General features: G+C 41.6%; 1 protein-coding gene across 1 annotated transcript in view; it reads left to right on the top strand.

Moving 5' to 3' along the window:
* LOC146577396 (NACHT, LRR and PYD domains-containing protein 12-like) overlaps nucleotides 1-25,383 on the top strand; it is a 99,076-nt gene that overhangs the window by 11,307 nt on the left and 62,386 nt on the right. The window contains exon 8 of the mRNA XM_085253728.1: nucleotides 96-272. Coding sequence (XP_085109854.1) covers nucleotides 96-272 — 177 coding nt within the window. The remainder of the gene's footprint in view (nucleotides 1-95; nucleotides 273-25,383) is intronic.

The raw sequence follows: 25,383 nt of genomic DNA, 5'->3' as shown, positions 1-25,383 counted from the left end.
TGAACCTTCTTCAGCTCTGAACAGATGATGAAACACTGAATGATTTCAAGCTCACACTTTGTCTAATAAACTTACATCTTTCATTCTTTATACAGATTGAGGGACTGTGGTTTGTCAGAGATCAGCTGTGATTATCTGGCAGCAGCACTGAAGTCCAACCCCTCCCATCTGAGACAGCTGGACCTGAGAAACAACAACAAGCTGCAGGATTCAGGAGTGAAGCATCTGTGTGGTTTCCTGGAGAGTCCAGGATGTGGACTTGAAACTCTGAGGTCAGTCAGCATGTTTTAGTTGTGCTGAGATGAATATGATGTGAAAGTTGTGCTGACACTAAACTGCAGACATCAGGCTGATATTATACTGATCCACACTGAGGATCTTCATGGTAAAGTCTGTTTTCTTCTTCTCTGGTTTAGTCCATTGACTGCAGCAGAACAATGTTCACATTTCAAACCTTCAAAGAAGAAGAAAAATCCTCCACTGGATAATTCACTGTGAAACTCTCCAACTCTTCATTCCACCTTAAAGTCTGTCTGACACTGAAATCCAAAGCAAAATGTGCGTTTGCTTTACAGACAGCAGTCCAACACAAACATACACACATCATCAAAACACAGTCCAACATCCAAATCTCCTCCACTGCCAGCATGAATGATGGGAAAGAGAAGGAGGAACACTCTGACATTCAGGGTTAGAATGAGTTTCATGAAGCAGACTGTGAAGATCAAAGCTGCATTAGAAAGCTTACATCAGGTGTGTCAAACTCAAATACACAGTGGGCCAAAATTCAAAACTGGATCAAAGTCGCGGGCTAACATTAATATTCATTGAAAAAAAATCTTCCTCCAAATATAACAAGGAATCTTTTCTTATGGACTCAAACAAGTTTTGCTGAAAAACTGAATATGGAACAAGCAAAGCTTAATACTAAACAATATATATAACTTATATAACCATATATATAACTTAATATTACACACATTAAATAACACATCAGTGGAATTCATTTCTTAAATTAAAAATGTATTTGCAGCCTTCTGAATTAAATTTTATCATTTATCAAATTTTCATCATATTCTCCCACCTGTCCAGAAAGCTCCTGTTTTCTGCATTTCTTGTTTTATAGTTATTTTTTATGGCTTCGTGGGCCAAATGTGATTAGGCTGCGGGCAAAATTTGTCCCGCTGCCCAGAGTTTGACACCTGTGGCTTACACCTGACCCAGAGGGGCCATCACATCACATTTAGAAGCTCCCCTAATGGAGCCACAACACATGTCCAACACTTAGTCTGTCTTGTTGGACCAACTGGAAGAAATGATTCAAGGACTTAGTCACAGAACAGAGATTCAAATCTCCAAAATCCAACTGGCTGCATCAGGACATATAGTCTGAAACTCTGCACAGTTTCCTGTTTGAAGCTGCTTCCTGTTGGCTTCAGCTGTTTGGAGTTTCCATTTTCTAAACTTCTACATTCTGAACCTTCTTCAGCTCTGAACAGATGATGAAACACTGAATGATTTCAAGCTCACACTTTGTCTAATAAACTTACATCTTTCATTCTTTATACAGATTGAGTGTCTGTGGTTTGTCAAAGATCAGCTGTGATTATCTGGCAGCAGCACTGAAGTCCAACCCCTCCCATCTGAGACAGCTGGACCTGTGGGAAAACAACCTGAAGTATCCAGATGTGAAGCAGCTGTCTGATCTTCAGCAGAGTCCAGACTACAGACTGGAGACTCTGGAGTAAGTAGAGTGATGGAGTGAGTGGGTGGTGCTGTCAGCAGTATTGTACTAAACACAGTCAGTATGAAGCAAAGATCCAGTGTTTCCTGTAAAGCTGCAGCTTCTCAGTGAAGCTGTGAGAGGAGAATGGTGACAGGCTTCAGGATTGGACACAAACACTTCCTGTTTCTGACCTTTATGGTCACCATAGTAACGACTGACACGCTCTGATCAAACACTGTCAACAGCCAATCAGCTCTCTGAACAAAGCAGCACGCAGACCAATGACTGCATTCATTTCCAAGTTTAAAGCAGTGAAGAACACAGTCTGTAGGTGAGGAAGAATTTAGTGAGAGCAGATGTTTGGATGGAATTCCTCCAGTTAACAGCTGGAACCGTCCATCTGGATTGTTGGGCTTGTTGTTGGGGTTCCTACAGAGCTCAGAGTGGACACACCAAGGTTCTTCTAATGAATGAAAGTCCAAACTCAAACTAGGAGGGAAAAACATTTTCATCAACTTCAATAAAAATCCAAAGATTAGAAAAAGTGAAGCAACAATGAGTCCTAGTACAGTCCCAGCACTGAAGTCCCTGCTGCTCTTTATACTGGATGTGCTGCATCACTGACTGACAGCTGATGAAGAGTCTCTGGAAACACTCGTTTATCTCCTCTGCTCTTCCTTCTTCTCTCTGCAGGTGGTGGTGATGATGGTAAACAGGACGGTGTGTGTGCTGAGAGAGGAGGAGCTGTGTCCTGATGATCCAGAGAGGTTGAAGCAGCAGCAGCTTGTGTGTAGAGACGCTCTGACTGGGCCATGTTACTGGGAGGTGGAGAGGAGAGCTTCATCCAGCAGTGACTGACAGAGGAATGAGAAGAAGTGCAGATGACTGTCAGTGCTGCAGAGTGAACTGCTCTGAGAACAGCTCCACTGTCAGACACAATGTAGAGTCCAGCATCATCCCTGTGTGTCCCTCTGGATCTGACAGAGGATCATCAGTGTATCTGGACTGCTCTGCTGCTGCTCTGTCCTTCTACAGTCTCTGCACAGTCTCTGTCTGACTCTGGCTTCAGACCCTCCTGGATCAAACTCACCTGGAAAGACTTTCAAACATCACTCAATAGATTTGAATACAGAATATATTTGATATATACTGTAGATGTACTGTAGAGTTGCAGTTTGTCACTTGTAAATACAGTCTGTGAGCAGCTGTGAGCTGAAAGATCTTTCTAGAAACACGAAATGTTTTCACTCTTCTGTTGCTTTTTCATATATTTCCACAACATTAATATTGATCCCACCTGTCTCACCTGTTTCATGCTTTTATACATAATAACAGGACACGTGTGATCTGAGCGCTGCTGTGGTTGCTGTGCTGCACGTCTTCATTTAGATAACAGAGACATCTAGTGGTTCAGAGGGAGAACTGCAGGAGGTGGAGCTGTGTTTTAGCATGGAAAACTTTTTATCTTTTAGGCGCAGATACAAATATGACAAGTATCAGTGTAAGATACAAAAGGTCACATCAGTCAGCAGAGGGAACAGTGATCACACAGCAATGTAAGAATAGAAACATAACAGTGAATCTGGACATGTATACAGATGGAAGCAAACAAACAGGATGTAACACTACATTAAAGCCACAAATGAATCATCAGAGCTGAGGAGGTGATTGAGAAACAGGTTTACCTTTTAGGTGACATGAATGAGTTGATGGGAAGTTATGAACTGTTTCTGAGAGACAAATAACACCAGGATCCTTTTCTAAGTAGCTGACAGCTGGTAACTGTGCAGGGGCGGGTCTAGTTAAGTTTTGCCGACCTAAACCAGGGGGTTTAGAGCATCATAGAGTTTTTGTGGTTTGTTTTCTTTAAGTCATTTCACAGATTTTCTCTATAATTTCAATTCCTTGAATAAAACAACAAACTTAGGGGATGATTTTGTAATCCGACTTTATGTAGGAAAGATTTGACTAAACATAAAACAATCTTCCAACTCAGTCGTCATTCTTATCTTGTGAAATCAAACCAAATGTTCTGTTGTCTCTAAATCAGGGATTGATGAAATCTTTGGTTGCATCCATTTATGAACATGTTCTCATTCATATTAAATCGTAGTCTAAGTCCTTCTTTAGAGGGATAAATGTCATTCATTGTCTTCAAATGTGTTTCTGTTGTTTTGGGGGGAAGTTTGAAGTCCATTGTTCAAAGTCTGTTAATGAAACTTTATGAAGTTTATGTAGGATGTTTTTCCTATTTTGTATTTGTTTGAATTATGATGTATTTCTGACTCTTTCTGCCATGATGCCAGGTCTCTCTTGAAAACAACATTTTTAATCTCAATTAAATTTTCACCTGGAGAAATAAAGATGATAATAATAATTTTGTCTTCAGGGAATCATTTCTCTGTAAAACAGCTTCTTCTGAAACTCTTGTTACATTTCTTGTTTATTGTTTGCTGGTTTTAGAAAAATGTCATCGTCTCTGTGTGAACTTAAACTCTACATGTGGTGTCAGCTATAAACGAGCTCTAGAGTCTAATAACGATGCTTTTATTATTGTCTGGTATCCAACCTAACCCTGGGCCTCTGGCTGAATGTGAAACACCAGCAGATGTTAAAAACTGTCTGGGTTACACGTGCATCACGTCGTGTGCTTCCTAACATGGATATGATTGGAATCTGGGCCTGTTCAAGCGGTGCTGGTATCGTTGTTGTTTCTGAGACTTTCCAAATCTTTACTGGATAAAAACGTAGCAACTGATGGATTTAACATTTAGCTCTCAGACTGTCCCAGAAAAGGCGGAGGTCTGGAAGTTTATGTGAAGCTCTGTCTTGCTGCTCAAGTCTTGTTCTCTCCATCTGCACCTCAGCCATTTGAAATCTTGGCCTTAACTATTGATCTGTTTGGAAATCAGACTGTTGTTGGCTGCTATCAGCCTCCACCTGCTTCCCCCAGCACATCACCGTCTCTGTTTCAACTTTTATCTGAGCTGCATTTTAATGATGTCTTTCAGATGGATGATTTTCATTGGGACTGGCTTTCTTCTGTGTCTGATGATTTTAAGGCACGCTGCTTGTTTTTAAAACTGACTCAAATTATTTAAAGCCTCACACGCCTTGATCCTAAACACCCAGATAAATCTGCTCTTATTGACCTTTTTTAACTAATATGCTGCGTAAGTTTTCCACATCTGCAATTTTTGCCAACGACCTGAGTGATCACTGCGTAGTTGGTGCTGTGAGAAACACTAAAATCTCACGCTCCGAGCCCGCATCAGTTTGAACTGGGGTCGTATTAAACAGGCTGACAATGTCAGTTTGGGAACATTTACAGGAGAGTTGTGTCTACTTTGTGGACAGACACGCCCCTTTTTGCCAGGTCAGGGTGAAAGGTCGGGACAGGCCTGGTTTGGTTCAGTACCGGCCGATCTCCTACATGAGAGAAACCAGGCCTGGGCAGGAAGTCTGGCTCTGATGCTGATTGGCTACGTTTTCATTAGCTGTGTAATCGGATTACTGCCTCCATCATCAAGATGTAACTATTTTTTACTTTAACGACTGACAGTCCAAACGACCGTAGGAGGTTTTGGCAAACTATAAAGTGTCTCTGCCAGCTGTGACTCCTCAGAGCTTCCTCCTCACTTAAATATCGACTCCACTCCTGTGTCAGACAAAACTGAAATGTTGCTTTAACAAACACTTTGTTGCTTCTTGTTCTTTGTTCAGCACAGTATCTGATGGTAAACCTCTTGCACACAACTCTGCTCGTAGTTCCTGGTTACTGATACCTTTTCCTTCACACCTGTCACAGTAGAAGAGGTTTGTAAGGCTTTGAATAGCCCCAACACCAGAAACTCGTCCTCACAATCGTTCTCCTTCCTTCTTGCACTTGGCTGCAAATATCATAGCTGAGCCAGTGTCTTATATTTTTAATCTTTCTCTACAACAGAAGGCTTTACCACAGATGTGGAAGTGTGCCTCTGTACTCCCCCACTGAAAGCTGGTGATTCTTCAACAGTTAGTAATTACAGGCCAATTTCCAAACTCTGTGTCTTATCTAAGGTTCTTCGAAGGCTGGTAAATAATCAACTTCAAAGTTATCTGGATGAAAATAGGATTTTATCTCCCTTCCAGTCTGGTTTTAGGAAACTGCACAGTACTGGAACTGCTTCGATAAAAGTTCTCAAAGACGTCTATGAAGCGCTGGATGCAAAGAACTACTGTGCAGCTCTTTTTATTGATCTATCAAAGCCTTTGACACTGTTGACCACAACAAAAACTCTTCTGGCACAACTTCACCTACTTCCAAGCTGCGTGGAGAGGATGAGGATCTAACAGCACAGGAACTCCAGCAACAGTCAGCAGCAGCTGCTCCCAGTCCCTTGGTTTATGAGCTGAGCTGCTGACCACAGCATTTTATGTCATAGATTACTGGAAATAGGCCTTTCAGACCGAGCAGCTGGCTGCTTCTCTAATGTTCTTTTGGACATCAGCAGTGCGTTCAGCTCAATGGTCTCTCTTCCAGCTTTTTAAATGTCACTAAACGAGTGCACAGGGTTCTGCCCTGGGCTACTTATGTCAACGGTGTGGCACAAAATCTAGATGCATCTGTTCATTTTATACCATCAACATAGTTTTCAAACCATTACAGCAGCTGTTGATAGTATTCAGTCTCAGCTGGCTCAGACTGGCTTTAAATGTAGAAAAAACCAAAGTCATGTTGTTCACAAACAGAAAGAGGGTCCGGCTTTATTTCCTTCTCCTGTATCTGCTCAAAGTATTTCTATTGAAACTGTGGCCTCGTACACATACCTCGGTATTGTGGTTGATGACAGTCGTTCCTATAAGCCACACATTGAACATCTAATAAAGACACTGAGGCTGAAGTTTGGCTTCTCTTCCAGGAACAGATCATGTTTCACAGGAAAAAGCTTGTTGCTGCCACCTTTTTTTTACCTGCCCTGGATTACAGTGACATGATTTATATGAATGACTCTGCTCGCTCTCTTCATCTGTTGGATTTTGTCCATCATGGGGCATTAAGATTTATAACTGTCTGTAAACCTTTAACACACCACTGTACTCTGTGTTCTCTGGTTAACTGGTCCTCATTGGTCTTACACAGGATGGTCCATTAGTATCATTTTATCTATCAATCTGTTTCTGGGTTACTGCCTCCTATTCATCAGAGTACATGTTAGGCAAACAGTTTAGTCACAGCCTGCAGTCTCAGGACATCATTACATCCACTGTTCCATCAGTTCATGCAGAGCTTGGGAAGAAGGCGTTCTCCTTTTCTGCTCCGTCTTCATGGAAAACATAACCGAAGGATTTAAGGCTCTCCGTTGATTTCACTTGCAGACTTCAAAAGACGTACACATGTTTTTGTGAAACCATCTCTGGGAACTTGTTCTCGTTTTTAATGTGACTGAGTACATTACACAAACTTTTCTCTTATTGTTGTAATTTTAATATGTGTGTCTGGAACAGGTCTCTCTTGTAAATGAGACATTGAGTCTCAATGAGCCGACCTGTATAAATAAAGCTTCAATTACAAAGTCCTTTGTTTAAAAGTTCCTTCAGCTGCCAGTGGGACGTGCTGTGGCTCTATCGGTTGCTGAGCCTTTATATTGTTAGTTAGAAACTACAAATATAATGGCTCACTGTATTTCAGAATCAGAGAAACTTTATTAATCCAGGAGGGAAACTGAGTTGTCATAGCAGCAAATATACAAGAAACAACAAGCACTCATATAAAGTGAGTGTAGAAACAGTTATGATAGATAAATATTCAGATAAATAGAGAAATACAGAAATATAGGTATAAATTGTTACGAAATCAGTTTTACCCCGGTTCTTTTATTCGTCGAGGCATCCAGAGACGGCACCAGAACTCAGTAGTTATTTCACAAAACCTTTATTCATCTTCATTTAAGAATAAGAATCTTTACTCTTTAATGTCACAAATTCCTCTTTGTATGTAACATAACAACATACATGATACAGCTGCAGCAACTGAGGCGAGGAGAGAGGCAGCAACAAGAAAACTGGAAGAAGGAGACCAACAACACCACCTGTGGAAATCTTTCCCCAATCAAGCGTCATCATATCAGCATTTCATCAAAAGCACACATGCTCCGACCTGACAATGCAGAGCTGTGGCAAAATCATTGAAATCATTTATGAAACAAATGAGTGCATCAAAAATAAGAGTGGAGCTGCAATGAAAGAGAAGTGAACTTTCTTCAGTCAACACAAAGTTTTCCCTCACAGGTGACATTTAATTAAAGTGACTTTATTACCACACACACATTCAGAGGCAGTCTACAGGAGCAGAGCTGCAGCTATTCAGCAAATGTCTCCCTGCAATCCTCACTGCAACACCTACATGTGAAAATGAAACCACCTCTACTGTTCACACATGAAAAGTCGTGTGAAGGACCAGTTTTCCTCAGATCTCTGTTTTAGTAACTCTGAAGTCTGAACTTTTGATTTTTGCATCCTGTTTGTACTGATAACTGTCAGTGGATGATTTTGATCCCAAAGAAATCTTTAACACACATGTAGTGATGGGACGTGTTACTGAAACAATGGTTAGGAAACAGAAATCGCCTGAGAATCTGCTCATGTTTAAGATTTCTTCTTTACAAACATTTTCTATGGCTGTTCCCAGTATGACCAGTGATACAAAGCATGGGAAATGGGGATTAGTTCATTCAGACAAATACACTTTTTAAAATGTAAAAATAAAGAAATGAATCAATAAAATAAAAAGTCAAAGAAATAAAAAATAAGGGTCTGAGGCGTCTGTCTCACTGTATCCATGGCAACAATTTACTTCCTGTTCCTTCATATCAGAACCACATCTTTGAAATCAAAACATTTAAGATTCAAATTCAACCACAGATGTGTTCAATTAAATGTTAAATGAAGCAGTGCAATGTTTTTATCACTATCCAAGTTTGAACTCTAAGTAGAAGATTTAAAAAAGCAACACACACACACACACACACACACACACACACACACAGTATGCAGACATGATTTAGGTGATGATAACATAACGACTGCACAGACCCGTGGGATGATTCATGTCCTTTTTCTTACTCTATGCAATGATGAACTTCTTGCTTCAGGACCTTCTTGATCAATTTGTTTTCTAATCCACAGTTTTCTACCTGATCTGTGTGTTTGAAGTAAAATGTGTTGCTTCAAATGTAAAAGTTAAACAGACAGAAAGCATCAACGTGGACTTCAATCAGTGTTTTGTGTTCATACAGGTCAGCTGTTGCACACAGAGCTCCTGGATTTACACTGTGCCCTGGTTCCTGTGTTTCTGTATGTAGTTTAGTCTAAAGTGGATCCTCCTCATGTACAGACTGAATTATCTGTTCAACAATCAGCATTTCTGATTCATGGATTTCATTTGTTTTTGCTAGTTTTGACTGAGATTTCAACATATCTGTGGTGGCATCTGTTCAGTGTTATGGAAGTTTTACAGCACTAATCTCACTTCACTCTGTAACATAACAGTGAACAATATTACTATTAGAAAGATTATTAGAGAAGCCACAATCAGATGATCCCCTATGAGGTGTCCTTGGTTATAGTGTGAAGTCATCTGAGGGGAGAGAGAAGAAAGAAACACTTCAGTGTTAATGAAAAAGTCATCAGTCTTCTTATGGGAAGAGACCTCCACCAGACCAAGACAGGTAACCATCCAACACGTTCTCATCCCGAAACCTAACAGACCGATGCCATGTGACAAATTGATGCTATGTGACAAACCGATGCTATGTGACTATTAAATTCCCTTCTTTTGAATTCTCTGACTTCCAACTCAGAGTCGTCAAGTTCAAAAAATGATCTTTATTGTACATTTCCGGAAACGGAGACCTGTAGCCACTAACACACGCTCAGGTCTGAAAGCATTAGAAGCCAGAATGGGTATACATAGTTCTGCTATAGGTCGCACACAGACACACACAGTTTCCATCAAAACAACTCCTTCTGCTCTGACTAATGTGTGTGTGTGTTACTTAGTTCTGCTTTTTCTGTCTGGTTTCCTGTATTTTATTAATATGCCTCTGCAGCTCTGCACTAAACTTCCTGTTTCTTAACCTCCCCTTACTAAAGCCTCTGTTGCTAGGCGACCTGTCACCCTCTGACCTAGTTTTTTCTCACATCTGGGCTTGGTTTATAATGGCCTCTCTTATTAAAATACATAAAACAATCTAATCAGAAAATAAGCACTAAGAATATATATTTATCTTGTAACTTTGTTTAAGTTAATGAACAATTGTGTTGAAAACTGAGATTACAATATCAATCAAGATAATTATAATTATGGTTTTTGCTGTAATTAAACAGTCATGTGGAAATGTGGCAACCACAGAACTTTAGAGGCCTTTTGTTCAGTTATGTGTGGACTGTTTCTTTAGTCTCATACACAAATTGTTCTCAGTGTCTATGAGACTGGTGAAATATCCATGTGTGCTGAAAGAGACTGTGCTGGTCTGACCCCCTCAACCTAGGTATTGTGGGTAATGAAAGAGCAGATAGGTTGGCTAAAGCAGCTGTTAAAAAAGTAGACATAGATGTGCAGATACCATTGTTGAAATCTGAGGGAAAAGAATAGTTTGGACACAAAGTAAGAACTTCTGGAGAATGGCATGGGATAATGGAACAAAAGGGAGACATGGGTACAAAACACAATAGAAGTTAAGAGGAGTAGTGGGTTAAATAGGCAGCAGGAGAATACAAACAGGTCATTGCTTTTGTCATGTAATCAATATATTCTTAGTGTTTATTTTCTGATCATATTTTTTTATGTACTTTAATAATGAAGGTTTGCAAAGCAAGGCCACTTTTGACTCACAAACTAAGTGCTCAGCCAGACTGAAAAACAGGAAGTTAGTGTAGAACTATACAAGCATATTAATAAATACAGGAAGCCAGACAGAAAAGAGGAACTTGTACCATATAAGGAGTTGTCGAAACTGTGTGATGTGTAAAGTACCAAAATAACACCTATATGAGACACATTTTTAGATTCTAATGTTAGAGATCCTGCAACTGGCAAGACCTCTTCCCTCTGACCCCTCCTCAAACCCTCAAACCCTCCTACCCACCTCGACATACAAACTCTGTGTGGCTTCACGTGTTCTGTTGATGTTTACATGATCGAAATAACTTGAACACAAACACAAACAAACAAAGAGGAAGACCGCACCGGAAGGAAACAACTACAAGTCCCAGCATCCTCTGTGTTTAGGGCGCAGCAGTGAAAGTGAAAGTATTGAGCCTCCGTTCAGAGCAGCAGGAGGACGAAGGTGGAGGTGACGCAGGTGAGTGTTAACGTGAATATGTTTCTTCTTATGACATAAAATAATTCCACGCTGTTCGTGTCTGTGGGTGAAATGTGAGGCCGGTCGGTTCCTCTCCGCTGGTTTCCTGTAAGTAGAGAGGAAGTGAGTTTAGCTGAGCCTCCGTTTAGTGTGAGAGAGCAGGAGGAGAGTGAGAGCTGTGCTGAGGCAGGGTGAGTGTTAACACCGCTCTGACATTACTGTGTCTCTGTGGCGGGAACAACAGGCTCCGTCAGTGGAGGCAAAAATAATCAGACTTTGGTTTTTCAAAGGAAACAACTTTATGTCGGAAGTTCCCGCACGCTCATTGGATAACGATGTGTCAATCTCGAGCTATTAGCCAATGAGCGTGCGGATTCACAGAAAGACCCGCCTTCATCACGGGACTTTAAAAACTACAATGGCGACAGAAACTCCGTGAGTGGAGTTCAGGGTGACGTTATGAAACTGTGACGTTTGAGCCACTTCCTGTTCTCAGTCCCAGCGTCCTGATCACCGAGGTTTCTGTTGCTCTGATATCTGATATTGATTATATTGGTAAACAGGCTGTAGCATAAACATCAAACACAGCTGAAGCGGTTTTCCGATGGTTGGCTTCAAATGATCCGTCGGTTTGAAAAGTAAAAACAATTTAAAAATAGGTGAAGCTGATGCAGGGTGAGTGTTAACACCAGGACTTTAGAGGGAAGAAGAGTCACAGCTCAGCATGTTGTTGACAGGTTGTTGTTCAATCTGGGGAAGACATCTGAATCATTGTAGGGGGAATGGCTTTCACTAGTGATGGCCAAATGAAGCTTTCCGAAGCACTGAAGCTTGTATTGAAAAACGGTTCATTACTCGAAGCTTTTCAACACAGTCCTCTCCGGTGACATCTGGTGGTGAAGATTTTGAAGAGCAGCTTGAATCTGCAAAATAAAACGGACTGCTCAAGCATCACTGCTCACTCAAGAGTGGAGTTCTCTCTGATATTGGGCCACCGTTCCGTTGCTTTGAACATGTAATTGGTTTTGTTTTCTCGATTGGGGGGCTGAAAAAAATGTAATGCGTATCTGCGTAATACATTTTGATCAATAAACTTTCCCTATTTAAACATGCACTATGGTGGCCTTTCTTTGCTCATAACTCCTTGATGTTGGTAAATACAATAAGCAGTGTTGGGAAGGTTACTTTTAAAATGTATTCCATTACAGAATACAGAATACATGCCCCAAAATGTATTCTGTAATGTATTCCGTTACGTTACTCAATGAGAGTAACGTATTCTGAATACTTTGGATTACTTAATATATTATCATGCTTTTTACAACAACGTGAATGTACTATTGCTGTGTGATTTATTACTATTACTGAAGGTCCGCGACTCCGAACTGTAGTAAAGGGACCTCTGACTAATACGGCGGGGTCCCTGTCGGCTCGTAGCCGAAAAATAGCTCTACTTTGTTGTGTGGGTCAACTTTTCTTGCGACAGACAGAGAGAGGCGTTGAAAGGCTGCTCCAACGGAACTTATTGTTTTCGGAGGAAAACAGGAACACGGTGTACAGTCGAGTCTTAATAGCTTACTTACAACTGGGCTCGTCAGGCTCTCTTCTTGGCTGAAGTGGTTATTATTATATTTACATGCTTCCAGCTCCCGTTTTTCCTCGACGACAGCTCGTACCTTTCCACTCCCCTTTTTCTCCCTCCTCGCCCTCACAGACCCATAACGTGTATGGCAGTCCATTCTCCCTGCAGCACGGACTACACTGCCCATGATGCTACATTCTTTAGAGCTATGCTTGTAGCATTCTGCCTGTTAGCTTAGCACAACAACAACAACGAAAAGGCGCTTTCTCACCCAGGAAACACACAGTCGCAGAAAGAGAGAGAGAGCGTTGCCCTGTAACCATGGCAACCGTAACGCTGCCGCCTGGAACAACAGAACGTAGCTGTCAAACAAACCCAAACAGTCCTGACCCGCGACAACATGAAACAGGAAAGTACCGCAGTGTAATCCATTTATTTCAACAAAGTAACTGTATTCTGAATACCACCTTTTTAAACGGTAACTGTAACGGAATACAGTTACTCATATTTTGTATTCTAAATACGTAACGGCGGTACATGTATTCCGTTACTCCCCAACACTGACAATAAGTGAGCAATATATATAATATACATATGATAATGCACAGCACATTATGGAGTATGCCCCTGCTGTGGAGTCCTGCCTCCATCTACTTGTCGTTTAATCACTGGACAGCTGGACAGGTTCATACAAAATATTAGATTAGGCCAATTCCTATACATATTTTTTACCTAGGGGTGGGATTGATTGTGAACTGGAAAGGGAAAATGCTTAGGAAGCTGAGTACGGCTGCATCGTTACTGATTTGTAGAATCATTTTGATTCGATACAGGATCCGATTCAATTTGATTGGAATCTGGAAAGTTTTGCCTCAGTCAGAAATATTACAATTCTGATCATTTAACAGTATATATCTATAATTTCGTATCTATTAAAAGAAAGCTGACACATGTGAGACTTAATTAGAGATGTAAACAGAGAGTTATGAAACCTGCAGCTGCAGAAGCCAGCGAAGAAAAAAGAGGCAAACAGCGCGGACCCGACGACACACCAAAATCTGATTCTGACGCGTCGGGTCCGCGCTCTGTGTTTACATTTGTATGCAGAATCCGTAAACCTGCTCCCAGTTACTGTTTTAGCTGTATGGTGTTTGACGACATGTTGTGAGGTTTAACCTGAGATGTTGGCGTTTCAGGCATAATAACGTTAATTTACAAATCGACACAGGATTGTAATGAATCAATATCACTTTATTCAATTTAGTATGGATTGTAATCAGAAAAGCGATAATCAAAACCCACCCCTAATCAAGAACTTGCAAAGTAAAAACATGATCTATGTCAGGTAGCCCTTTTGTTATTTACATTTAAAAGAGGATTAGTGTTACTGTGCGCTGGCTGAGTCTGTTTCTTTTCTTAGAAATAGTTTCTCCTGCCCTGGAGAAAATCCACTTGCATGGAACAGAAGAGGCTGTGGAGTGCAGGAACTACACTGCAAGCTGGTAGATATGCAGGTATTCCTGGGTCCTGCAGACTATCACCTAAAAACAATAAACAAAATGATTTTCTAAACTGTAGCAATGTAATGTACGTATAGTGTCAAATACATTTTTGTAGTCTTCATTAGCTTTAATTCACATGGAAGTGTTCCTAAAGTCATATGCTGTAATGATATTTACATTATGAAAACATGATTTTGGACATTTCAGGTTTTTCACTTCGGCAGATAAAATGAATTGAGCAAAATCAACTCAAAATATTCCCACACGCCAGAACGTCCTCTCTTCCTCGCTGGCTCCATATCTGTCAGTGGAATGATCACCTCTTCGCTCTCTGTCACCATCAACACACTCCACGAATCCCGTGGATGATTCACTTCCTTATATCCGTTTGAATCAGGTACCGAAGCAGTTACGTGCGTAATGAAGCTTCGGACGTCACTGGTCACGTGACTTTTGCCAAACGAAGCAAGCCTCGACACAGTGCTTCTGAACCAGTGTGTTGTTTTTTTCGACACACGCTCCGGAGCGTCAGCTTCAAGCGGGCCATCACTAGCTTTCACAACTTTAATGAATTTACTCTGAGTACATGATATGCCGTAATTATCTATGAATTTGTTATATGTTAACACATTTCCGTCATTGTCTAAAAGGTGTAAAACCGTCCAAATGCCATGATCCATCCAATCCTTATAAAAGATGGATTTTCTTTCATCGTATACATCTGTTGTTCCAAATCAAATTTGTATGTGGAGAAAAAATATGCTTGTGTATCATTTTCCAGTACTGGAGAACCTGTTTGTGAAAATTGGATAATTTAATTTGGAAATTTCAAAGTCGCACTTTATAAGAAATTCAATGCCACCCAGCTTCTCCAAAATTACTTTGGGAAAATAAAACCAAATACTGTTTGAAATATTTATGAAAGATTGCAACCATTTGAGTTTGATGGAACCATCATTGCTTCAAAATCAATCGCATTCAAACTAGAGATGGACCGATCCGATATTACGTATCGGTATCGGTCCGATACTGACCTAAATTACTGGATCGGATATCGGAGAAAAATAAAAAATGTAATCCGATCCATTAAATATCACGAAAGCACCTCACAAAACTTGCAACACGCCGTAACTCACCTCAGAACGTATGCATCACGTGATAGAGCAGCTGTGGCATGTGGGACCTGTCGGTGGTCTGGATAGCATGTGGAGCTTCGCTAGCAACCTGGCATTTCATCTCCGACAAAGTTATCCCCGAGAGAAGTAAAGCAAGTGTGTAAGTCCATCTCTGAATGTTTGTAAAGCATTCCCACGTTAAGCTTAACAAGCGACTGCCTCTTCTTGCTGCTACTTCAATCGTGAAACTGCTTAAATCAGCTGATCGGCTTTTCTGTCGCGAGTCCGTGTCTCTCGTTTGTTTTTGGTCCACTTTGCGCCAGAAAGAGGAAACCAGCGGCTGAACAACAGCAGCACGTTTAAGCTTGATCAGCTGTTGTTAGAATTTATTTAATATTACTTTCTACACCAGGATCTTTTTCTACGTAGCTGACGGCTGGTAACTGTGCAGGGGCGGATCTAGCAAAGTTTAGCCAGGGGGGCCGATAGGGCATGAACAGGGAAAAGGGGGCACAAAGACATACTTTTCTTTCTTATTCTCATTTAAAATGTCTAGCTTTTAATAAATAATTATCTGACACCCAAAGTTTTAATTTGATGTAAAATGAATAGAAGTCAATTACTGTACATAGTGACTATCAAGTCTAATATAAATACCCTAGTAAGCTATAGTACTTTTTCCTTTGGGAAGGTACCATCTGTGCAGTCTGCACTTTTGTTGAAGAAAGATGTTGAATCTATTTAATATTTCTTGAAAAATAATTGATTTCTGTGCATTTTTTTTCACACTGCATCAAATTAAGGTTGATTACGTCGATTAAGCATCATGAGGTGGAGCGTGAGGGGTGGTTCCCTATATTTTATTTATTTATTTTTGTTGTTGCTGGGAGTTGGAACCCTATTAGTTAGGTTGCTTAATATTTACGCTAAGTACTCTTTAAAATACCAGAATAGGGAGGATGGTGTAGGTTTAAGTTTATTAGATTGATCAGTATTGCTGAACTATGAAATATTTTTTTTGTATACAGGTATAACAGAATAGCTTTAGTGTAGTTGTTGTTTTAAACTTGAGTATGAACTTGCAGACTTGCAAAATGCAGCAAGATATTTAAAAAACAGTTTTGTTGATTAAAAAACACTATATCGGATTCATATCGGTATCGGCAGATATCCAAATTTATGATATCGGTATCGGACATAAAAAAGTGGTATCGTGCCATCTCTAATTCAAACCTCCTTCTTCAAATGACTTCACTATATCTTTCTTCCTAACATAATGTTGCTCGTTTCTCCAAATGTAATTGAAATTAATTCGATTTATATTATTGATTAGACTATTGGAAACATATAACCATTGTGATGGACAAATCAATCGAGAGATACCTTCTGTTTTAGTAAGCAAGACACGTCCAAAGATGGAGAGGTGTCTTTGTAGCCAGCTGTTTAAAATCTTTTTAGATTTCTGGGTAATATGCTCAAAATTTAGATTTTCTCTATTATTTGTGTTCTTTGACATTATAATACCCAAATATTTAATGTCAGTTTTAATAGCTACTAGGTCACAATCATGAATAGTTAATTATTCCCATTTTTTAATATTCAGGTACAAACCAGAAGCCTTTGAGAAAAATAGGGTAGAGCTTTTAAAATAAAAGGATGTTCGACCGTATCAAATGCCTTATAAAAGTCTACAAAAAGAATCACACCATCATCTTCAATTAAGTGATTAGAATCCAGTAGATCTAAAACCAATCTAATATTATTGGTCGTAGATTATCGATTAGTCTTAAGTAAGTTTAATTGAGTTAAACTTAAAGAAATCCAGACGCTTTTCTTGGACTGTTGGTTTCAGTGTTTAGTCTCATTCACACACTCCCTCAGACTCTTCACACACACTGATTTGCTGACATAAACACACTCCTGTGTGCTTCACACACACACTGAGGACCATCTACAGACTGTGAGCTCCGTCTTCTTTGTCTTTGGAGCCGAACTCTGACAAAGTTAGGAACAAAACTTTCTCCAGCGTGTGAACTTTCCTCCTAGACTCAGTCTGAGCAGTCAGACCACATATTTCTAAAGCAGCACATGAAGGTGTGGCTCACACACACACAGGTGAAGGAAACAGCTGCAGTATTAAAAACTGCTTCACTGTCTACAAATATATGAACTGAATGTTTCTTTCAGGCTGTAAAAACCTTATTTATCCTCCATTACAGTCCTCCATTCAGAACATTACTTCTGTTATATTAGTACATGTATTTTATTCTGATGAACACATGAAACTCTGAGCTGGATTGAATCCATTGAATCAGAGTGCAGGACTCAGACTAAACACACTGAATGTGTCCTGAGCTCGGCCGCTGTTCCACAGTAACTGCTGTCAGAGTCACTGTTACTGAGTTAGCTTAGCTAGCAGAGCAGCTAGCAGTTAGAGTATGAACTCTGTAAGCAGTCAGCTCGGTCCTGGACATGGTTACTGACATAAAGCTGCTCTCTGCAGCCATGTTTGACCTGCTGCTTTGTAGGACTACAGTAATGGAGGATTTGGAGGCTGAACTGGGCTCTGTGACACTTTTTGTAGTGAACTGATGAAAGCTGCGTCTCAGATGGATGTTAGTCCAACACATCAGACACGACCTCTGCAGCTCTCAGTTGATGTGCACATGAATGATTTGTGTTTCCTCTGCAGGTGAAGGTAGAAAGTGTGTGTGAGCTGATGTGAATTGAGCAGCATGTATCAGTGTGAGGACAGAGAGGAGGGAGTCCCTCCCTCTAAAAGCACTCTGTGTGGGGAACATGAGAGCCAGACCAAAGCTCAGAGGTGAGATGACCATCTCTAACTGTCCATGACTCTTCTCCATGTCACAGCTCAGCACTCACATCACTGCTCCATCATTATTCACAGGAACCGGCCTGGACCTCCACCCAGCTCTGTGTCCTTACAGAGTGACGCGTCTAAAGATGACTTCATTGATTTCAAAGTCTCTGCTGCAGAGAGGTGAGCTGTTAGTAACAAGAACTCTCTGATTTAAATGATTTTGATGTTTCCTGGTTTCTAAAATGCATCTCTGTAGCAGAGCAGTGTCTCCAAGGACACACAGGCTCAGCTGTAACTGTCAGTTTATCTGGTTTAAGACACATTTGGACTCAATTGGCTGTTTTTAACTATGTATTTTAATCAGAGGTGTAAATTTAGACCTCACACATCTGGATCTTAAACTATGATAGAAACAGCTGCTAGCAGTGGGTAGTTTGACTTTGATACGCTGCTCTAGAAAACAAACAAAGGTTTGTGCAGCTCCTCTTCAGAAAAGTGTTCAGAGAGCAGCTGCTGTATTAGACAAAGGCTCGTCGTGTGAGCCCAGATGTGTGTAACAGCTGGATGAAGGAGAACCATCACAGTCGCGTCTCCATCCCGCCTTTATTAATGAACTTCCTGTTGCTTGCAGATGACAGGAACACAAAGTGTTTGTGCCACGTGATGCTGCAGGATTTGTTAACGTGTCCATGATGGTAACATCTCCTCATCTAACTGCAAACACATGAGCGCTCCTAACGGCAGCTATCACAGCCACACAGGCAGACTGTGTCTCACTGTTGCATTCAGGGACATTTGTTTTCCTGTAAAAAGCTGAACTCTAATCTAAGAGGACTGTTGCTGACAGGAAGCAGCTGCATTATCTGCAGTCTGTGTGATCACAGCTGCTTCAATCACTTCATCAGAGAATTGATCATTGAATAAAACATGTTTGTGTCTGCAGAGGTCAGAGGTCACAGTCTGCAGGATCCAGCTGTCCGTCTGTGAGGAGTGACCGGTCCAAACATGACCCTCCAGACTTCAGTGGTGAACCTGGACCAACGAGGTCAGAGAACTGTGATGACTCCTTTACATGTTTGTGTTTTCCTGGATAAATATGACCAAAGATTCATTAAAAAGATAAAAATATTAGACTTTGTCCTGTAGCGCTGTGTGGCAGGCAGGATTAGACCCAAACACAACAGGATGAAGTCAAAGAGGCAGATTTATTTCAGCTGTGAACATGCAAACAGCAGAAATAAGAAAACATAACTGTAGGTTTGCAGTGAATGAAGCCTCAGCTCGACGCTCCACTTTGTCCCTCTTTTCCTTCTCCAAACAGCCACATCAGGAGTCTCTGATGGAGTTTTAAAATATTTCATTACAAATGTCCAAAGATGGGTTCAGGATACCTGAATCCACAGTTATTAAAGCTAAAATAGTTCACAGGGTTTGGACTTTGTTAGGTGACGAGAGAACATCAAAGTGTTTTTCATCTTTAAACAGTATTTTTATCACTTCAGTTGCTCTCACAGCCCTGTTTGTTATTTTACCAGAGCTCTTATGTTTCACTCAGTGCTCCCACCAAACACCTTGGAGGACACATTAGTGTGATTTAGATTTCATTGGTGTAAACACCAGTCACACAAGCTAACCCATGGAGGCAGCAGCAGGCTTTGTGTTTGGTAAAGTCTGTTGGCTTAAACTAAGAGAGTTTAGTTTGTTAGCACAAAGAGCTGTCAGCTAAAGCCCCGAATGCACTTTGAATACAGACGAACTGAGAAAAACACTTTAAATACAGCAAACAGTCAAACTGACCACATGTTTTTCTGCTGATCATCCACAGCAGTACGTTTAGCATTCATGCTAGCAGCAGGCTATGACTGTCCACTGAGCACCAACACAGGTAGGAGTGAGCAGTGATGAAGCAGGACTGTGGGCAAGTTTGAGCTACAATCCTATTGGCTTCTCAGTTTCTCCAAAGAAAAGGGGAAAAATTCTTGGTGTTGTGAAGATGTGAGTTGGTCTTGTTGTCGTGGGGCTGGAAGGATGCTGGCAGTGAGAGGCTTTTCATACAGTGTTCAGTAACAGAATGAGAAGAAAGCCACTGCACATGAAACAAGGTGCTCGTAGTGTTTGTTTACTGTGTTTGTGCCACAATGTCAGATCAGCTGTAGATTCACATGCAGACTTGTCCAGTGAAACCAGTGCAAGTACTGCAGTACAGAGCAAAGACTAAGCAAGGGTGTTATTGTAAACTTTAACTTATTGTGCGCATGCGCCAACCAGCGTGCAGCCTGTTACAGTCGCTCCTGCTTTTCTCTTAGTTTAGCTCTTTTTTTTCTTACGTATTCTTTTTTTTTCTGACTTGTATTTTCCTCCGTTTTCTATCTCTTACTCAATCATGTGGATTGAGAGAGTTTTTGTTCTTCTGGTGGCCGTGGAACTGTTACTTTTATCAAGGAACGGGACCGCGGCACATCTCCTACACGCACGGACTGTTTACTCCAGAGATCAGCTGATCGCCCTGATGCCGGCCGGCTCGCTGGCCAGGCCCGCAGAAGTACCAGCTGAAATTTGGAGGAAAACACATCGGGGATGCAGAGGTCAAGGACAGAAGAGAAGAAAAAAGGTGACGGTGAGACAGCGGAGGCTCGAAGCGAGGAGGAGGTTTAAACCGTGTCTGCCGTCTATCGTGATGGGAAATGTGCGATCGTTGGCAAATAAAATCGACGAGCTCTCAGCACTGGTATGGAGTCAGAGGGAATACCGAGAGTGTAGCCTGATGTGTTTCACCGAATCATGGCTGCACCAGGACATTCCCGATGAGAATGCTTCCGTGGAAGGCTTCCACACTGTTCGGGCGGACAGGGACAGCATCGCTAGCGGTAAGCGTAAAGGAGGTGGGCTTGCTGTTCTAGTTAACAAGCGGTGGTGTAACCCTGCCAACATAACAATCAAAGAAAGGATTTGTTGCCCGGACACTGAACTGTGTGCTGTTGGACTCAGGCCGTATTATTTACCCAGGGAATTCTCTCACGTCATCTTGGTGGCTGTTTATGTTCCCCCCTCTGCTAACCCCACAGCTGCATGTGACACTATCCACTCTGCCATAGCTCGGCTACAGACTCAGCACCCGAGTGCCTTTATTGTGATCTCGGGTGACTTCAACCATGTATCACTGGACAATACACTACCAACATTCAAACAATATGTGGACTGTCCCACCAGGGGAGAGAAAACTTTAGACTTACTGTATGCTAACGTCAAGGATGCATACAGCTCCTCCTCCCTCCCCCCACTTGGTAGGTCAGATCATAACCTGATTCACCTCACCCCCCGCTATGTGCCAATTGTGAGGAGGGAACCTGTGACCACCAGGACTGTTAGGAGGTGGTCAGAGGAGGCCTTAGCGGAACTACAGGGCTGTTTCGAGGTGACCGACTGGGAAACACTCTGTGAGCCTCACGCCGAGGACATCAATGGGCTTACTGAGTGTATCACAGGCTACATAACTTTCTGCACCGACTCCATTGTTCCAGCTCAGACTGTTCATTGTTACCCAAATAACAAGCCGTGGGTGACTAAGGACATCAAAGCCCTCCTCAACAACAAGAAGAGGGCTTTCAGAGGGGGCAACAAAGAGGAGGTGAGGAAGATCCAGGTGTTACTAAAGGACAAGATCAGAGAGGCTAAGGACAATTACAGGAGGAAGCTGGAGTGGAAACTCCAGCAGAACAGCATGAGAGAGGTGTGGAGGGGCATGAAGACCATCACTGGATTCAGGCCAACCAACAGCAGGGGAGCTGAGGGAGGTGAGAATAGAGCCGACGAGTTGAATCTGTTTTTCAATAGATTCGACACCACAGTGTCTGCTCCCACCCCCACAACCTCACCTGCAGTCAGCCTGGAATCCAGAGCCACACCACTGTGCCAGCCTCTCTCTTCACATGTTGCCTCCTGTGAGATTCCTGACACCCCTCCCCCACCCATCACCTTCACTCAATACCAGGTTGAGATGCAAATGAGGAGACTTCACTCAGGCAAGTCTGCTGGACCAGACGGAGTGAGTCCCCTTGTCCTCAAGACCTGTGCCCCCCAGCTGTGTGGAGTCTTTCATGAACTGTTTATGCTGAGTCTGAGTCTGCAGAGGGTCCCGGTGATGTGGAAGACATCATGCCTCGTCCCTGTACCAAAGACGCCTCGTCCCAGTGGCCCCCAGGATTACAGGCCCGTGGCACTGACCTCCCACATCATGAAGACCCTGGAAAGGCTCATCCTGGACCAGCTGCGACCCATAGTAAGACCACATCTGGATCCCCTTCAGTTCGCTTATCAGCCTCGTCTCGGAACAGAGGACGCCATCATCTACCTGCTCAATCGTGTCTACACCCATCTGGACCAGCCGGCGAGCACTGTGAGGGTCATGTTTTTTGACTTTTCCAGTGCTTTCAACACCATCAGGCCGACCCTCCTGGGTGATAAGTTAGCAGCGATGCAGGTGGATGCTTCTCTGGTGTCCTGGATTGTTGATTACCTGACAGGAAGACCACAATATGTACGTCTCCCACAGTGTGTGTCTGACAAGGTGATTAGCAACACAGGGGCACCACAGGGGACTGTCCTCTCCCCCTTCCTCTTCACCCTCTACACCACAGACTTCAGCCACTGCACAGAGACCTGCCATCTTCAGAAGTTTTCTGATGACTCTGCGGTGGTTGGATGCATCAGCAGGGATGATGAGACAGAGTACCGGGCTGTGGTCGACTCCTTTGTCACGTGGTGTGAGCAGAATCATCTGCAGCTCAACGTGGCAAAGACCAAGGAACTGATCGTGGACTTCAGGAAGACCAGGAAACACTTGACCCCTGTTTCAATCCAGGGGGTCAGTGTGGACATTGTGGAGGACTATAAATACCTTGGAGTACACACGATACGATATTATCACAATACTTAACACACGATACGATATTATTGCGATTTTTTTTTAAAAAAAATATTTTGCAATATTCAGATTCTGTACATTAACACAAGTTAAACTTTATCAATATTCATTTTATCTAATATCAAAGTCTCACACTCAGTCTCTCATTTCAGTCAGTTTTATTGTTGACAAACTGAACAGTTTGTATTACAGTCTAGTCCAACTTAACTGAATGCAACCATCTGGTACAATTATAGCTATTCTGAACTATGCAATTTATGAAAACTATGCAGCCCATTCAGAAACTGAAGAATTTGAAAGTAAATTAAAACAAAATATAATTTTACATTAAATAAAAAAGTTTTAAACTTAATTAAAATAAAACATGTCTTAAATTAAAATAAGTAAACTGTCATGTTTATTGCTGCCAAAAAAAGGTTAAACACATTTGGACAGTGAAGGAATGTCAGGATTGTTGCTCAGAAAAAGGATCAACATGCTCAGAGCACAAAAACCTTTTTTGTAACAAAATATCGATTTCTGCTGTCCCTGTATCGATACATTATTAGCAAACAAAATATCACGATACTACACAGTATCGATTTTTTCCCCCACCCCTGTGAACAAAACAGGAAATCTTTCCTGCCTGTGGCCATCTCCATGTACAACGCATCCACTTAACACACTGGTTACTGCTACAACTACACGTTACACGTTTCTTTCCAGCTATTTATTAATGATTGACTTATGTGTATATATATATATATATATATATATATATATATAACACCCAGCACGCCCCTGCGGGCGGTTTGTCCTTCAAGCTCGGGTCCTCTACCAGAGGCCTGGGAGCTTGAGGGTCCTGCGCAGTATCTTAGCTGTTCCCAGGACTGCACTCTTCTGGACGGAGATGTCTTAATGTCTTAATGTTGGTTTATAATGGAGCACTGTAACAAAAAATAATTTCCCCCAGGGATCAATAAAGTATTCTGATACTGATTTAACAAAAGACTGTTATGTGACAAAGAGTAAGTACATTATTTTTATGAGATTGTTCATCATGTCTTTAATTTAATATTTCCAGTTTTTCCTTCCTGTCTCATGAAGCTGTGACATTTATTGTTTTTCTTTTAGGATCAATAAGAGGCCAGAATCTCCTGGACCTGAACCCAGCTGTGTTTCCTTAAAGAGCAACATGTCGAAGGATGCTGTTATAAACTTTAAAGGCTGTTCTTCTGCTGCTGAGAGGTAATGTGTGTCTAGATGTTGTTCCTGACTCTGTATTTCTGAATAAATCCTCATGTTTAATATCAGCTCAGCTCTTTTTCACACATTTCTATGTTGGTATGTGAAGCGGTGTGTGTTGGAGTGTTTCCACAAACACAGCAGTCAGAGTGGAAAGAGTGGATGTTGTAGGAGGTGTTTGTGTAGTGAAGAGGCTGAGTGTCTGTAGGACTCCAGCTGCTCCAGCAGGTGTCTCCTTTGTGCTTTGCTTCAAACACAGTGTAGGGAGGAGCTTCCACTCAGGTGTTTCAGGTGTTGCTGGATGGAGGAGGACAAATAGTTTTTCCCTTCAGTGACACTTCAGCAGCTCAATGTTCTGGGAGATGTTTGTCTTTATGAAGGTTTATGGATTCTTGTTCTTACTTTGGTGAAACTGAGCAATACATTTTCCATCTAACATTTAAAGTAAATTTCCAGGTGAATAAAAGATCTGCAGCTGCAGCCTCTGTGATGTTTCACAGTCTGAAAGTAACAAATTCAACCAGAGTTCAAACAAAGGCTTAATATACGTGTGTGTTTGATATAATGCCAACAAGTACAAACAGGTGTTCTTACAGGTCTTAATCACAGAGCTCTGATAAGTCTGGTGACTTTCACACTCAGCAATTTTGCTGCCTTTTATTTTATATTGGCCTTTTTAAAGCCCTTCAAAGTCTCCCACATTCATACAGAGCTTTTAACACCAAACTCCTTTACAGTCCTTCTCCTCTCACACACGATCACACGACTGATTTGTCTGCAGCAGCTGTGTTACTGCTAGTATTTTATTATGTGTGTAATCTCCTCATATTGTTCCTGTGGTTTAGTTTGACTTCCTTCTGCAAACTCAGCTGCTCTGTTGCTGATACACGTCTCCATGAATATGATTGATCAGATGCTGCCAACACCATGTGTTTCATGTGAGCGCTCAGCTGAAACCCTGGGTTGACTTATCGAGTTAATAACAAGCTTCACGTGACTGTGAATGCTAAAGTGAATCAGATAAAGGAAAGAGACCCTGCTAATGTTGGACTCACTTCTTAGTGTAGATCCCAGGAGGAAGTTCAACATAGCCATTCTTTGTGCTAGCTCGACCAAACCTGAGACCACAGTGCAGGATAATGATT

The sequence above is a fragment of the Mchenga conophoros genome, linkage group LG3, assembly GCF_057382185.1.
Source record: "Mchenga conophoros isolate Kocher_MC1m ecotype Shallow Benthic linkage group LG3, M_conophoros_male_GT1.1, whole genome shotgun sequence".
Classification (NCBI taxonomy): domain Eukaryota; kingdom Metazoa; phylum Chordata; class Actinopteri; order Cichliformes; family Cichlidae; genus Mchenga; species Mchenga conophoros.
This window is presented reverse-complemented; position numbering and strand designations above follow the sequence as displayed.